Source organism: Oncorhynchus clarkii, chromosome 2 (genome assembly GCF_045791955.1).
Source record: "Oncorhynchus clarkii lewisi isolate Uvic-CL-2024 chromosome 2, UVic_Ocla_1.0, whole genome shotgun sequence".
NCBI classification, from domain to species: domain Eukaryota; kingdom Metazoa; phylum Chordata; class Actinopteri; order Salmoniformes; family Salmonidae; genus Oncorhynchus; species Oncorhynchus clarkii.
In genome coordinates, this window is record NC_092148.1 from 48,995,058 (window position 1) to 49,012,085 (window position 17,028).

Sequence of the window (17,028 nt, forward strand, 5' to 3'; positions counted from 1 at the left end):
GGGGTCAGAAGTAACCACATTGGTATTTGTTACAATGTTACTGTGTAGTAATGGTTAAAAGTGGCCTCTGTACCATTTTATAGATGCCCCGAAGGTGTAGATATAATATAATAGATATGATGATGATATAATGGATGAAGGTATGTTGTGTGTGCATAGAAATACAAATACTAGAACATACATTCCCTTTCAAGAAGGTGACGGGTGCCACCGGCGGCCATGTTGACTGCACCCATAGAAGTAAAGCAGGAAGTAATTATATTTTTTGTATGACGTGGCTTCCCCCACGCAGGCCAGCCAGACAAGCGGGAGGTGATCCGTGGGGTGTACTCTGTGATTGACCAGCTCAGCCGAACCCACCTGAGCACCCTGGAGCGCCTCATCTTCCACCTGGTCAGGTGAGTGGTCACGTTACCCCACGGGAAGCAGGATGTGGAGACTCACTGGATGCCTCCCGATTCTCCGTCCCCTTCTTCCAAAGTGTGCACTTTCCGTCATGGACTTAACTATCGGAAACTCCCTCCAGTCAATACACCAAGCCGATGCTTCTAAATCCATGAATGGGTGCGTGGGAGAAGGGTGGATAATTGGGAGGTTGTTATCCACTGCGTTCCAGTTTTGACATCTGTTCTTTGTTGCGACCTCCTCTGATGTGTGTGTGTGTGTGTGTGTGTGTGTGTGTGTGTGTGTGTGTGTGTGTGTGTGTGTGTGTGTGTGTGTGTGTGTGTGTGTGTGTGTGTGTGTGTGATCTTCCAGGATCACTCTGCAAGAGGACACCAATCGTATGTCGGCCAACGCCCTGGCCATAGTTTTCGCCCCCTGCATCCTCCGCTGCCCCGACACCATCGACCCCCTGCAGAGTGTCCAGGACATCGGCAAGACCACCGCGTACGACTCTAGAATGAACAAAACACACCACAAACACCCACCATCACTCGATAGTTGCGAGTGTGTATACCAAGGCACTGACAACTGACACACACCCAATTGCTATTCATCAGATGAGTCCATGTGTTATTTCTGTTGTGAATCCTGTTCCTATCAGACAGATTTGATTATAAAGTATAGACTTAGCAACAGGACAAGCCACGTTATTCACTGGTTGCTCATTCTGTGTATCCTCCTCTAGGTGTGTGGAGCTGATCATTGGAGAGCAGATGAATAAGTACAGGGCCAGACTGAAGGACATCAACAGTCTGGAGTTTGCTGAGAACAAGGCCAAGAGCAGACTGACACACATCAGGAGGTCCATGGTAAGGCACCAGGACACTAGGGGTCGTGTTCTTTAGCCATCAAACCGGATAAAAATTGGAGGGACTTCCTGGACTTGTCCAATATTAAAAAAAACTTTAATTTTAATTTCAGAACATTTAAGCGTTTTCTGTTGCACGCCCTAATGAAAATGACCCAGGGGTCCCAGGCAGGACAAATGTGACTGAGGCCATCATAGACTTCCCTCTCCATCTTCCAGTGGTTGAACTTTCACCTTTAATCTTTAGCCCTTAGTTCCTCTCACCGGATGCAACGTTCTCCAACATTCTCCCAGTGATCCGAACATTACACTCAATTATGAAATTACTTTAGCTGTGATTTCGGCCATGACGTCATGTGTCATGATTTAAGTTAATCTCCAGAAGTATTTCACTTTACCACCATATGAAAGTTCATTTGAGTGCAATTGGTTGTAATAAAAATTGGCCTACCCTCCATTTCCTTCTAATACCACCATGTAGTGTTTAGGCTTCAGCCCTAACCCTGTTCTCTCCTCCCCCCCCCCACTCCAGAAACCTGTACTAATCGCTGTTAGGTTTATTGGCATAACCCGCACAGCCACCCCGGTATGTATTCCTAGTATATACTCCATGAGATCACACCCAGTCCTGTCAGACCATTTGTCTGTGGTGCTGTCAATCAACCAGTCCTGTCAGCCCATTTGTCTGTGGCGCAGTCAATCAGCAAGTCGGCACCTCTCTCATGCTATGAAGTCCACGTGCCCTCACATTGCTATCTCTTCCGTCCTTCTGTCTCTCTTCCCTTCTCTTCATTCTCCCTTTCTCTATACACTGAGTGTATAAAACATTAGGAACACCTTCCTAATATTGAGTTTCACCCCTTTTGGCCTCAGAACAGCTTCAGCTCATCGGTGCATGGACTCTAAAATGTGTCGAAAGCGTTCCACAGGGGTGCTGGCTCATGTTGACTCCAATCCGTCCCACAGTTGTCAAGATGGCTGGATGTCCTTTGGGTGGTGGACCATCCTTGATCCACACGGGGAAACTGTTGAGCATGAAAAACCCAGCAGCGTTGCAGTTCTTGACACACTCACACCGGTGCGCCTGGCACTAACTACCTTACCACGTTCAAAGACACTTAAATATTTTGTCTTGCCCATTCACCTTCTGAATGTCTCAATTGTCTCAAGGCTTAAACATCCTTCTTTACCTGTCTCCTCCCCTTCATCTACACTGATTGAAGTGGATTTAACAAGTGACATCAATAAGGGATCATATCTTTCACCTGGATTCACCTGGTCAGTCTGTCATGGAAAGAGCAGATGTTCCTAATGTTTTGTACACTCAGTGTATATCTCTTGTCCACAGAAGATTGTATTTGTGTCTACCAAAGTCGGCCAACTAATATTCTCAGCTTGTCACTTATCCTCGCACCGTTGATTTGTCATACATTTGTAATAAATATCAACCTTTTATTATTTGTTAATTGAAACCGTTTTATGATTCATTCATGACTATCAACTGTCATTACTAGGTAATGTGAGAGAAATGAGAGCTGTGGTTCGTCCATTGGATAGATAGGGCAGTGTTTAGATGATGTTATACAACTGGTGGTTCTAATTCTGAGTTCTGATTGGTTAAAACCGCATTCTAACTGATGTCTATTCCACAAGTTACCACCTCTAAATCGGACGTAAAATGACCATTTACTCTGTTCCATCTGACTGCGCAATCCACTGTCTCATCAGCCCAGCCAGGCAATTTCTGAACTTGATCTCCACTATAAAAAGCATCTTTACATTATCTCACATTTGTGTGGCTGTGTTTCTGGACCTAAGGAAGGCTTTTGATACTGTTAACCATGAGATTCTCATCACAAAATTGTCCAAGTTCAACTTTTCCCCTGATGCCTTGAGATGGATGAAATCATACCTTGAAGGCAGAACTCAGTGTGTCAGAGTGAGCAATGAGCTGTCGCCCACTTGTATCTATGATGTGGGCGTGCCCCAAGGGTCAGTACTGGGGCCCCTCCTGTTCAGCCTGTACATTAATGATCTGCCTTCTGTCTGTACTGGGTCTGAAGTTCAAATGTATGCAGATGATACAGTGATATATGTGCATGCAAAGAGCAAACAACAAGCTGCACAAGAACTCACTACTGTAATGGTCCAGGTTACAAAGTGGCTCAGTGACTCGTGTTTGCATCTCAATGTGAAAAAAACTGTTTGCATGTTCTTCACAAAGAGGGCAACAGATGCTACTGAGCCAGATGTCTATGTGTCAGGGGAGAAGCTCCAGGTGGTATCTGATTTTAAGTACCTTGGCATCAAACTTGATTCCAACCTCTCTTTTAAAAAGCATGTGAAAAAGGTAATTCAAATAACCAAATTCAACCTAGCTAATTTCCGATTTATACGAAATTGTTTGACTACAGAGGTAGCAAAACTGTACTTCAAATCTATGATACTCCCCCACTTAACATACTGCTTGACTAGTTGGGCCCAAGCTTGCTGTACAACATTAAAACCTATTCAATCAATGAAGTGGAACGACATTTATTGGATATTTCAAACTTTTTTAACAAATCAAAAACTGAAAAATTGGGCGTGCAAAATTATTCAGCCCCTTTACTTTCAGTGCAGCAAACTCTCTCCAGAAGTTCAGTGAGGATCTCTGAATGATCCAATGTTGACCTAAATGACTAATGATGATAAATACAATCCACCTGTGTGTAATCAAGTCTCCGTATAAATGCACCTGCACTGTGATAGACTCAGAGGTCCGTTAAAAGCGCAGAGAGCATCATGAAGAACAAGGAACACACCAGGCAGGTCCGAGATACTGTTGTGAAGAAGTTTAAAGCTGGATTTGGATACAAAAAGATTTCCCAAGCTTTAAACATCCCAAGGAGCACTGTGCAAGCGATAATATTGAAATGGAAGGAGTATCAGACCACTGCAAATCTACCAAGACCTGGCCGTCCCTCTAAACTTTCAGCTCATACAAGGAGAAGACTGATCAGAGATGCAGCCAAGAGGCCCATGATCACTCTGGATGAACTGCAGAGATCTACAGCTGAGGTGGGAGACTCTGTCCATAGGACAACAATCAGTCATATATTGCACAAATCTGGCCTTTATGGAAGAGTGGCAAGAAGAAAGCCATTTCTTAAAGATATCCATAAAAAGTGTCGTTTAAAGTTTGCCACAAGCCACCTGGGAGACACACCAAACATGTGGAAGAAGGTGCTCTGGTCAGATGAAACCAAAATTGAACTTTTTGGCAACAATGCAAAACGTTATGTTTGGCGTAAAAGCAACACAGCTGAACACACCATCCCCACTGTCAAATATGGTGGTGGCAGCATCATGGTTTGGGCCTGCTTTTCTTCAGCAGGGACAGGGAAGATGGTTAAAATTGATGGGAAGATGGATGGAGCCAAATACAGGACCATTCTGGAAGAAAACCTGATGGAGTCTGCAAAAGACCTGAGACTGGGACGGAGATTTGTCTTCCAACAAGACAATGATCCAAAACATAAAGCAAAATCTACAATGGAATGGTTCAAAAATAAACATATCCAGGTGTTAGAATGGCCAAGTTAAAGTCCAGACCTGAATCCAATCGAGAATCTGTGGAAAGAACTGAAAACTGCTGTTCACAAATGCTCTCCATCCAACCTCACTGAGCTCGAGCTGTTTTGCAAGGAGGAATGGGAAAAAATGTCAGTCTCTCGATGTGCAAAACTTATAGAGACATACCCCAAGCGACTTACAGCTGTAATCGCAGCAAAAGGTGGCGCTACAAAGTATTAACTTAAGGGGGCTGAATAATTTTGCACGCCCGATTTTTCAGTTTTTGATTTGTTAAAAAAGTTTGAAATATCCAATAAATGTCGTTCCACTTCATGATTGTGTCCCACTTGTTGTTGATTCTTCACAAAAAAATACAGTTTTATATCTTTATGTTTGAAGCCTGACATGTGGCAAAAGGTCGCAAAGTTCAAGTGGGCCGAATACTTTCGCAAGGCACTGTAACTGCACCACATATCACACTTTCACAAAATGCTTGAAGACATGGCTAAAGGTCAATCAGATTTGTGAACATGGTCCCTAGCTGTGTGTTGTCGCTTTCCATGTTGTCTGTTGTCTGTAGCTTGTGAGGTGTGGAAACACTTTGTTGCTTTTATGAATTTTGTCTTGCTGCTTTTTGTTTTATGTTGCTCTGTCTGTATGCTACGTCTTGCTTGTCCTATGTTGCTCTGTCTGTATGCTATGTCTTGCTTGTCCTATGTTGCTATGTCTTGCTTGTTCTATGCTGCTATTGTCTATATTGTAATTGTTTTTAATAACCTGCCCAGGGACTGCGGTTGAATATTAGCCGGCTGGCTAAAACCGGCACTTTTACTGAAACGTTGATTAATGTGCACTGTCCCTGTAAAAATAAAAAATAAACTCAAACTCAAACATTTCTTTTAAACTAAAATGTTGTTTTCAACAGCTGAGATTTGTATAAACTTTGCTGTCTGTCTCCGACATTTGCAACATTGTTTCAATATTCAAATTAGATCGCCAGGTGTCCCATAATAATGAACGTTTCGGGAGTCGAGACGAGACAGACATGCAGCGTTTTTCAGCCAGTCTAAATCATGAATCAGCTGGCATCATATTTATGGATATATACAAAAAAAATGAAAAAAAGGTACAATGAAGTGCAGCTCATTTGCAGTCTTTCCAGTTTCACTTTGAAGTTATTGTGTTAGCTGTGTTGTTGGCTAGCTCCTCCGAACAACAGTGTCCTGATGAGAGAACACGTTTTCTATGCTAGGCGAAATCGCGCCTCTTTAGCTCATTGCTATGGATTAATGCAAATAAATGTCACTAGAAAACAGCTTAAACAAATGCAGCTACTGTTGTTATTCTGTCTGCACTGTTTGACGTGACTGTAAGTTAGCCATAGTTGGCTAGCCAGCAAGCAAGGGATAAGAACGTTTCCAGCCAGTATTGCAATGGAACATTTAGAACCAACGTCCATAGATACAGAACAAAAAGACTGAAGGACTGGGTCGTGTCTCTGGCTACCGAACCGATAGAACGAACGAACGACCGACCGACAAGCCGGGCTGAGTAGCAACCCTAGATTTGTGTAAGGACTGTAAGGATGAAATAGTATGAAAAAAAATTCATAAAAATAACGTTTTTAATTAACATATGTCAATCATTATTTGAATATGTTGGTAACCCTTTGTATAAAAGTGATAATGCCCTCGGCTGCCCATGTCGCCCGTACCTTAATCCGCTACTGATTTGTATTAGTCTATAAATAAATCTCTTTGACAAAAGTTGTCAGCTGTCACGTCTTATTCGACTAGTATTTTTGAAAGTGTAAGCATAATTCATCAATAGTTGTTCTGAAATGTTTGTTTGCCAAAATGTTCTGCCTCCTCTATGTTTAATATAACACGCATACATTAGTTATTAATTTCGGTTGCCTATCCTGACATGAAGTTTGTTCTATAGAAAGTATTTGACTCTGATGTGTGCCACAGAAAGTATTTGACTCTAGCCACAATATTAAGGAAATTAGAAGGGGGGGGGGGGAGATTTTTGGCGCAACACCCGTGCAAATATATCCTCCAAACACTGGCTCCTCTGGCATTATCACTCAAATAACCAATGAGCTTGCTTTGTTTGTTTTATGTTTTCATTATTTGCATCTTGACCGAACTTTATTTTTTTGTTGCTTCGCATCATAACATGCAGCCTAAAAAGGTCATGCACACCTATGTATGCTTGCCTCATAGACTAGCCTTTATGCTAACTAGCCCTCTGCTCTGTGTCCTATAGGGCAAAGGTGGTCTTCGGAGGGGTAGCAGCCACCACACGCCCTCCCCACCCCTCAGCCCCAGAGCGGTCCCGATGGACGGGGACAGTGCTGGGGAGGAGGGGGCAGAGCCAGGGCTGACGGAACAGCAGCAGGCCGCCATGCAGCAAGAGGAGAGGGTCCTCACCGAGCAGATCGAGAGCCTGCAGAGAGAGAAGTAAGCCTGTCATGTCGTCCTTATTATCTCTTATTCACTATAACTCTAGTACTGTAGGGGGCTTTCTCAAACAACGGTACCTGCCCTTGGACCTTCTCCTCCAATGTGTTTTGACAACGAGGCGAGGACATAAGGAATTGAGGAAAGATTAATTATACTGTCTGGTGAACAACTTATACTGTCTGGTGAACAACTTATATATGCCATTTTTGCAGACGCTTTTATCCAAAGCAACTTTTTACATACGGGTGGTTCTGGGAATCGAACCCACTGTCCTACCGTTGCAAGCACCATGCTCTACCAATGGACCTACACAGGACCACATGTCGACAGGGTGTTGATGGGATGTATACCTGTTGATCGTGTGTGTGTGTAGGGAGGAGTTGACATACGAGATGTTGATGTTGGAGCCGCGGGCGTCTGATGATGAGACTCTGGATTCGGAGGCCTCGATAGGAACAGCAGACAGCTCTGAGAACCTCAGCATGGACCATGAGGGAGCCGCCTCCAACCCCTCTGGTGAGACTGGAGAGTGTGTGTGTGTGTGCGCATGTTCTATATGTGGTGCGTGCCTGTCTGTCTGTGTGTGTGTAGTAAACACTTTTCTCTAACCAAGTCTTTCTCTCGACAGGCACCTACCGCTCCCGGAAGCCTGAAGCCAAGAGCCGCCGCGGCCTCCGGAGACAACCCGACTCTGTGGACTCGGTCGACTCCATCTTGTCCACCGCCTCTTCCTCGCTCTCCTCCTCCTCCTACCACCCCTCCTCCTCGGTTATCCCTCCTTCCCCCAACTACCGCTTCCGCTCCTCCTCATCCGGCCCCCTGCTCGCCTCCTGCTCATCGGGCCTAGGAGTCCCTGTAGTGCAGTCTGAGGGGGACCCGAGGGGCACTGTGGGGGTGAAGAGTCGCCACCGCCTCCGGCTGAGTAGGAGCTCGCCGCGTGAAGCCCCCGAAGGCCACAGGAGGGAGTCTGACTTCAGCTCGCCGCCCCAACAGCTGGTTCTGTATGGCAGTAACGAGTTTATGGTGTGAGGGAGAGTGGCGGAGAGACGAGACATCCGAACCGCCTTCTATCCCCCATGCCGATAGAATGTGTATGAGGAAGGGAGGAGGGGAGTGAAACAGGGCTGGAATGGGCCATGTAGGCATCCATCTCTCACTTCTGTCCTCCCCTAGCTGTGCTCACCTCTCTACTTCTTCCCTGTGCCAGTCTTGCCTTGGAGGTCTGCCGCCGTCCCACGATGCAGTTGGGCGCCATCCGCTTGATGGGAGTGGGCTGAGAGTGAAGTGAAAGATGATGAACGGAGAGGGAGAAAGAGAGATGGGATGAATGAACGAAAGAAATAGGAAGCCTCGGGAACGAAGATGGAGGCATGTCAGGAGGCTGTAGAGGAATAAATGGGCGAGAGAGAGAGCGATACGGAGAGTGAAGTGAAAGATGATGAGCGGAGAGGGAGAAAGAGATAAGATGGAGGCGTGTCAGGAGGCTGTAGAGGAATAAATGGGCGAGAGAGAGAGCGATACGGAGAGTGAAGTGAAAGATGATGAGCGGAGAGGGAGAAAGAGATAAGATGGAGGCGTGTCAGGAGGCTGTAGAGGAATAAATGGGCGAGAGAGAGCGATACGGAGAGTGAAGTGAAAGATGATGAGCGGAGAGGGAGAAAGAGATAAGATGGAGGCGTGTCAGGAGGCTGTAGAGGAATAAATGGGCGAGAGAGACGGAGAGTGAGGAAAAGGATGAGGGCGGCTGCCTTGACTCACCTGTCTTTTTGAACTTTGACCTCCAAGCCCCTTGACCCCTGCTGGAGCATCAGGGGCACGGAGGGGCTGGAGAGAATGGAAAAAAAATAGAAGCTACAGCGCCATCTTTTGAGTGGAGGTCTAAAGTGGTTTGAGCCACTCAAAAGCAGAGTAACTGACTGAGAGTACTGTCCACCATTTTGATAAGAAGCACTCCGCTACTCTCACATCTGCTTTCAAGTTTACACGATACAGCCTCTCCACAAGGCTGCATGCTCCTTCATTACACTTGTTTCCTATGCCTGTTCAAGAGACTACTGTGGTGATATGTTATAAACGTGTAATATGACATTATTATTATTATTATTATGTTATTAAAAATATGTAAATAGAAGGAACTCCAGTGCTACTGGGTCGTCCAGTGTTTATAATAACTGTGTCTTGTCAGGAGTCTTTTGCAAAGTGAAGTGTATGGGATTCAGGTTATGGTTTTGTTTGTCGTTTTGTTTTGTTGATTTTTAACGAGGTCGTTGCTATCCGGGATCTTTGGGATGTCCCTACCCTAAACACTAACCCTTATCCTAACCCGAACTATAACCGTAAACCTTACTGAAACGTAACCATTTTTTTATTTCAACTTCAATGGGGGGTAGGGACGTCCAAAGGATCCCAGATAGCACATACCATTTTAACAGAGCCACTTGATGTGTTCAGTTGGTGCCACTTCTTCTCATGTGAAATAATGCATGTGGTGCAACAAGGGATTGACTTTCAGACACTTACGATCATCACAGCACTGTTGCCATTGTGTTTGACACCGCGACTGCGGTGTTCAATGTTTATCAGCCATAATGTATTGTAATGCCTTTCTCCTCCATCCGTCGTTTGTCTGTCCCCCCCCCCCACACACAATTCTACGTTGTTCTGAGACATCAGTGTTAAGAGTAACCAAATCAGGACTTGAATTTATTTTGTCTCTTTATTGGTATATCATTATTGTTGTTGTTATAGTTGCCATTGAGGCTATTGTCATCTTTTTGTTGTAACAGCTTTACTTGCGTGGTAAGGGGGATTTTGTTGAGACAAAATACATTTTTATCGCCTATCTGTACCAAGAGGTGTGTGTGTGTGTGGTTGGTTGGTTATCACTACTGCTCTGTTCATTTGATGTCAACACAGTCCAACCTTTACGACAGACAGACAGACACACACACACACACAGTCCTCTGCTATGTATGTCCCATACAACCTTTGAGCCAGCCAAATCCTTCGCCTCTGATTTTGACATTGGTTAAAATATGAATGAACCTTTCCATCCACTTCACTACCAGGCCTTCCTGAACAGTAGCATTTACTCCATGCTAAATGTGTATTTAAATGCCTCGCAGAGAAAAGGCAATCAGTTTCAATTGTCCAGTGTGTTTCAACAGAAGATAACTATATCTGGTACTGTAAGATAAATACCGCTGTACTTTCACTCTCAATACCGTGCAATATCCTATGTGCCCTGTAGGGGGACCTGTCTCTGTCTATCTATCTCTTCTCACCAGTACTTAACCTGGAGTTAAATCAGTATTATAGTCTTGCCATTCCTGTACTGTACTTGCCATCCAATGCAATACAACAAGGACACATCTGAAACAACACAATCAAAGTCTTGACATAGAGAAGGTGTAGGACTTGATCGCAGAATAGTCGTCATAATGAATAGGGAATTTCATGTAGCCCTATGTGTTTTGTCACAAGCTTGCCTCTTCTTCAGTGTGCGTTGTTCCATCCAGATTCTCCACTGTGTCCCGAAACCCTTTAGAGACTTCACTTGCTGCTTGTTGTCTACTATTCGGGTGAAGCAGCTGAACCATGGTGGTATTTTAGGGAGCAGGCGCCTCGATTCAGTCACAACCAAACCTGGGTTGTATGCATTAGGCACCGAATGAGAGAAAACTGACTGAAACAGGAAGGGACTACCCGAACTGACTACCAATAAGAACCGCTTGTTTTTGTTTTACGTCGCAACGCTTTTTGCTACGGTGTGCCCTAATGAATACGACCCTGGTTATCAGAAAGAGCACTCAGAAGTTCAGTTTCGAGAGGGGAGCACTGAGGGTTGTTGAGGGGCGTGGGAGAAAATAACCATTCATGCTGGTCAAAAACCCACACTAAGCACGGGATTTGTACACCCTAAGGCTGGCATTGGCGTACTGCTAAAGTGAATGTACCTATCACTGGAAGGCAATGCTCTGCTTTCTCTTGTCGTTTTGTTGTTATTTTTATAAACAGTATGTATATTGTATTTATGATCATGCTTACGAGTGTACATTGAAGAGGGGGGGAAAAGCCTGTAATTAAAAGGATATATTATCCTGTGTATGACTCCTTCTATAATATTAATCATATTTAATGTTTTTTTACAGGCTCAAAAAAAAAACTCATGTTTGTGCTACAGCAAAAATCCAACTTGAGCAATTGTATCTTTTTGTGTGTGTGTGCTACTCTGGACACAGTTGTATGTATAAGGTGCAATTTGTCTAATATTTCTTTTTTTTTATTATATAAATTATATGTCTATGGTAAAAATAAAAATAAACACATTTATGGGGGAAAAAATCATGTGCTTATTAAAAAGGCCAAACTGTTGTGAATTGTGTGATTAAAATACAGTGCATTCGGAAAGTATTCAGACCCCTTGACTTTTTCCACATTTTGTTACATTATAGCCTAATTCTAAAATAGATTAAATCGTTTTTCCCCCTCAGCAATCTACACACACTATATATACCTCATAATAACCCACTATACCCCAACCCCATAAACATTTTTTTTAAACATTTAAAAACAAAATATCACATTTACATAAGTATTTACTCAGTACATTGTTGAAGCACCTCTGGCAGTGATTACAGCCTCGAGTCTTCTTGGGTATGACACTACGAGCTTGGCACACCTGTATTTGGGGAGTTTTTCTCTGCAGATCCTCTCAAGCTCAGTCAGGTTGGATGGGGAGCGTCCATGCATAGCTATTTCCAGGTCTCTCCAGAGATGTTCGATCGAGTTCAAGTCCAGGCTCTGGCTGGGCTACTAAAGGACATTCCGAGACTTGTCCCGAAGCCACTCTTGCGTTGTCTTGGATGTGTGCCTAGGGTTATTGTCCTGTTGGAAGGTGAACCTTTGCCCCAGTCAGATCCTGAGCGCTCTGGAGCAGGTTTTCATCAAGGATTTCTCTGTTCATTGCTCCATTCCTCTTTCCATCAATCCAAACTAGTCTCCCAGTCCCTGCTGCTGAAAACATCCACACAGCATGATGCTGCCACCACTATGCTTCACTGTAGGGATGGTGCAGGCGCTTCAACTGCAACGTGCTGGCCAGGGCTCTAGGGGAATGCTCCCTGAGGCATTGGTTCAAGGAAGAAGTGTCTGGTGTCCTAGATATGTTCTTGATTAGTAAGGAGCTGTTTGCTCATAGACTGGCCAGGTGCTCCCCTGCAGGAGCTCAACCAAACGTTGCAGTGGTGTTTCATGGTGTTTCATCACACCTTCCCCCCTGCAATATACATCTAACCCATTGGCTAGAAGGGCTTTCTGATCGAGGGAAGCATATGTACAATATAGTTTGTTTTGATTACACACACAGGTTGTGCTGTTTTCTTATGTGTGTTTTCACACTGCATTTCCACAGTTACTTGTAGCTTTTTTTTTAACCTAGAAAAATATGAGGAAGTCCTTTTGAATTTTCAGCGTATCTGTGTGCCCTGGCCTGTACAGTGAATATAGCACTTTTAATTTACAACTAAAGTGCTGTTTGGTTTTGTTTCAGCAAGTTTGTGGATGATCATGTCCACAGTATAAAAAAAAACAAGAAAATGTATCTAAATAATGTAATGTACAATTTCAGCAAACAATAGTCATGTGGTAGTCTAGTCCAATAATGTACTCTTAAGGCGTGTAGGTGAGCCTAACTCTGCTCCTTAAGATCCAAGGACCGTCTAAGTTATTTTCAGAGGTAGACTGGCCCTGACAGCCAAACACTCCATATAAAAGTGAATCTATTCTCAATTGCGTTACAGTTATAGAAACAAAAAGCCCTTTTACTTTAATATCACATGAAAGTCATTTCACAAATGCAAACCGGCTTCATCACAGTTGCAGCAGACAGTCGTTTTCAGACACGTGTCTGCTGGCATTTTTTCCGTTACACACAAGTGTTTGGAGCTTGCTATAGATCGCTCATTGGCACAGTTGGTGGCCTCTGTCTTCTGTCCGTCGTCTGTGAACTCGCTGTGACGTGGAGAAATAACCACGTGGGCGGTGGGTTAACGTAATTAAGTAAAAATACTTTATAGTACTACTTAAGTTTTTTTGGGGGGGGGGTATTTGTACTTTTAATATTTATATTTTTGACAACTTTTCCTTCACTACATTCTTAAAGAAACGGATGTACTTTTTACTCCATACATTTTCCCTGGCACCCAAAAGTACTCATTACATTTTGAATGCTTAGCAAGACAGCAAAATGGTCTAATTCACACACTTATCAAGAGAGTATCCCTGGTCATCCCTACTCCCTCTGATCTGGCGGATTCACTAAACTCATAAAGGTGTGTAGTAACTTAACCTTCTATTTTTAGAAAAATAATTATTGCTGATATGAATGATAGGTTCCTTATGTTTCCAAAACCATACCGCAAGCGATGCATGTTCACGTTGAGACGTACAAAAGTCCCTCCGGAAGAAGATAACTTCATCAAAATACACTAAAGGTAGTTAGCGTCTATGAATGGGGTAGTGGTAGCCTGCTGTGTTTAAGGGGGTTTTCACACTTTCAGACAATTTTTGTGAACCTTTTTTATTGCAATGTGAACACTCCAAAGAAACTCAGGCCCATCAAAAGAGCCCCCGAAGCGAACCCGAACTGAGGCCATCTCGAGAGGTCATAAAAAGAAAATGCAACACCCCTCTCCCCAAGTAAAAAATATTTTCACATGACCCACCCCTTGTACTGTGAAATAAATGTAACATTCCATGGCCCATGGTTTATGAACTGACAAACAAAACGATGCCGGATTCAAAAGTTCAAGAGTTCAAATTCAAGAGTTTTTCCCATTTAAATTATTATTTCAAATTCCTGGTACTGCCTATATGTAGCTTGTTTTTGGTCGCAGGTTCCTGGAATGTCAGAAGAATTAGAACATATACCTGGAGCTTACTGCAAATACAGTTGAAGTCGGAAGTTAGCCAAATAAATACACCTTAGCCAAATACATTTAAACTCAGTTTTTCACAATTCCTGACATTAAATCCTAGCAAAAATTCCTTGTCTTAGGTCAGTTAGGATCACCACTTTATTTTAAGAACACGAAATGTCCGAATAATAAGCGTAGCGAGAATGATTTATTTCAGCTTCTATTTCTTTCATCACATTCCCAGTGGGTCAGAAGTTTACATACACTCAATTAGTATTTGGTAGCAGTGCCTTTAAATTGTTTAACTTGGGTCAAATGTTTTGGGTAGCCTTCCACAAGCTTCCCACAATAAGTTGGGTGAATTGTGGCCCATTTCTCCTGACAGAGCTGGTGTAACTGAGTCAGGTTTGTAAGGCCTCCTTGCTCGCACATGCTTTTTCAGTTCTGCCCACAAATCTTCTATAGGATTGAGGTCAAGGCTTTGTGACGGCCACTCCAATACCTTGACTTTGTTGTCCTTAAGCCATTTTGCCGCAACTTTGGAAGTATGCTCTGGGTCATTGTCCATTTGGAAGACCCATTTGCCACCAAGCTTTAACTTCCTGGCTGATGTCTTGAGATGTTGCTTCAATATATGCACATCATTTTCCATCCTCATGATGCCATCTATTTTGTGAAGTGCACCAGTCCCTCCTGCAGCAAAGCACCCCCACAACATGATGCTGCCACCCCCCGTGCTTCACGGTTGGGATGGGGTTCTTCGGCTTGCAAGCCTCCCCCTTTCCCTCCAAACATAACGATGGTCATTATGGCCAAACAGTTCTATTTTTGTTTCATCAGACCAGAGGAAATTTCTCCAAAAAGTACGATCTTTGTCCCCATGTTAAGTTGTAAACCGTAGTCTGGCTTTTTTATGGCGGTTTTGGAGCAGTGGCTTCTTCCTTGCTGAGTGACCTTTCAGGTAATGTCAATATACAGTGCCTTGCGAAAGTATTCGGCCCCCTTGAACTTTGCGACCTTTTGCCACATTTCAGGCTTCAAACATAAAGATATAAAACTGTATTTTTTTGTGAAGAATCAACAATAAGTGGGACCCAATCATGAAGTGGAACGACATTTATTGGATATTTCAAACTTTTTTAACAAATCAAAAACTGAAAAATTGGGTGTGTAGAATTATTCAGCCCCTTTACTTTCAGTGCAGCAAACTCTCTCCAGAAGTTCAGTGAGGATCTCTGAATGATCCAATGTTGACCTAAATGACTAATGATGATAAATACAATCCACCTGTGTGTAATCAAGTCTCCGTATAAATGCACCTGCACTGTGATAGTCTCAGAGGTCCGTTAAAAGCGCAGAGAGCATCATGAAGAACAAGGAACACACCAGGCAGGTCCGAGATACTGTTGTGAAGAAGTTTAAAGCCGGATTTGGATACAAAAAGATTTCCCAAGCTTTAAACATCCCAAGGAGCACTGTGCAAGCGATAATATTGAAATGGAAGGAGTATCAGACCACTGCAAATCTACCAAGACCTGGCCGTCCCTCTAAACTTTCAGCTCATACAAGGAGAAGACTGATCAGAGATGCAGCCAAGAGGCCCATGATCACTCTGGATGAACTGCAGAGATCTACAGCTGAGGTGGGAGACTCTGTCCATAGGACAACAATCAGTTGTATATTGCACAAATCTGGCCTTTATGGAAGAGTGGCAAGAAGAAAGCCATTTCTTAAAGATATCCATAAAAAGTGTTGTTTAAAATTTGCCACAAGCCACCTGGGAGACACACCAAACATGTGGAAGAAGGTGCTCTGGTCAGATGAAACCAAAATTGAACTTTTTGGCAACAATGCAAAACGTTATGTTTGGCGTAAAAGCAACACAGCTGAACACACCATCCCCACTGTCAAACATGGTGGTGGCAGCATCATGGTTTGGGCCTGCTTTTCTTCAGCAGGGACAGGGAAGATGGTTAAAATTGATGGGAAGATGGATGGAGCCAAATAGAGGACCACTCTGGAAGAAAACCTGATGGAGTCTGCAAAAGACCTGAGACTGGGACGGAGATTTGTCTTCCAACAAGACAATGATCCAAAACATAAAGCAAAATCTACAATGGAATGGTTCAAAAATAAACATATCCAGGTGTTAGAATGGCAAAGTCAAAGTCCAGACCTGAATCCAATCGAGAATCTGTGGAAAGAACTGAAAACTGCTGTTCACAAATGCTCTCCATCCAACCTCACTGAGCTCGAGCTGTTTTGCAAGGAGGAATGGGAAAAAATGTCAGTCTCTCAATGTGCAAAACTGATAGAGACATACCCCAAGCGACTTACAGCTGTAATCGCAGCAAAAGGTGGCGCTACAAAGTATTAACTTAAGGGGGCTGAATAATTTTGCACGCCCAATTTTTCAGTTTTGGATTTGTTAAAAAAGTTTGAAATATCCAATAAATGTCGTTACACTTCATGATTGTGTCCCACTTGTTGTTGATTCTTCACAAAAAAATACAGTGTTATATCTTTATGTTTGAAGCCTGAAATGTGGCAAAAGGTCGTAAAGTTCAAGGGGGCCGAATACTTTCGCAAGGCACTGTAGCACTCATTTTACTGTGGATATAGATACTTTTGTACCTGTTTCCTCCAGCATCTTCACAAGGGCCTTTGCTGTTGTTCTGGGATTGATTTGCACTTTTCGCACCAAAATACGTTCATCTCTAGGAGCAAGAACGCATCTCCTTCCTGAGCGGTATGATGGCTGCGTGGTCCCATGGTGTTAATACTTGCGTACTATTGATTGTACAGATGAACATGGTAGCTTCAGGCGTTTGGAAAT

General features: G+C 43.4%; 1 protein-coding gene across 4 annotated transcripts in view; it reads left to right on the forward strand.

The window, feature by feature from the left end:
- The window catches only part of LOC139368718 (myosin IXAb), a 168,556-nt gene extending 156,962 nt beyond the window's left edge, over positions 1-11,594 (forward strand). For 2 of the 4 annotated variants that reach the window (XM_071108010.1, XM_071108019.1), the window contains exons 38-44: positions 293-398; positions 757-888; positions 1,130-1,253; positions 1,785-1,838; positions 7,079-7,272; positions 7,649-7,791; positions 7,904-11,594. In XM_071108010.1, the coding sequence (XP_070964111.1) occupies positions 293-398; positions 757-888; positions 1,130-1,253; positions 1,785-1,838; positions 7,079-7,272; positions 7,649-7,791; positions 7,904-8,304 (1,154 nt within the window). In that variant the 3' untranslated portion in view covers positions 8,305-11,594. The remainder of the gene's footprint in view (positions 1-292; positions 399-756; positions 889-1,129; positions 1,254-1,784; positions 1,839-7,078; positions 7,273-7,648; positions 7,792-7,903) is intronic. The other 2 variants (XM_071108026.1, XM_071108034.1) reach the window with 1 other exon arrangement.
- The last annotated feature ends 5,434 nt before the right edge of the window (positions 11,595-17,028 follow it).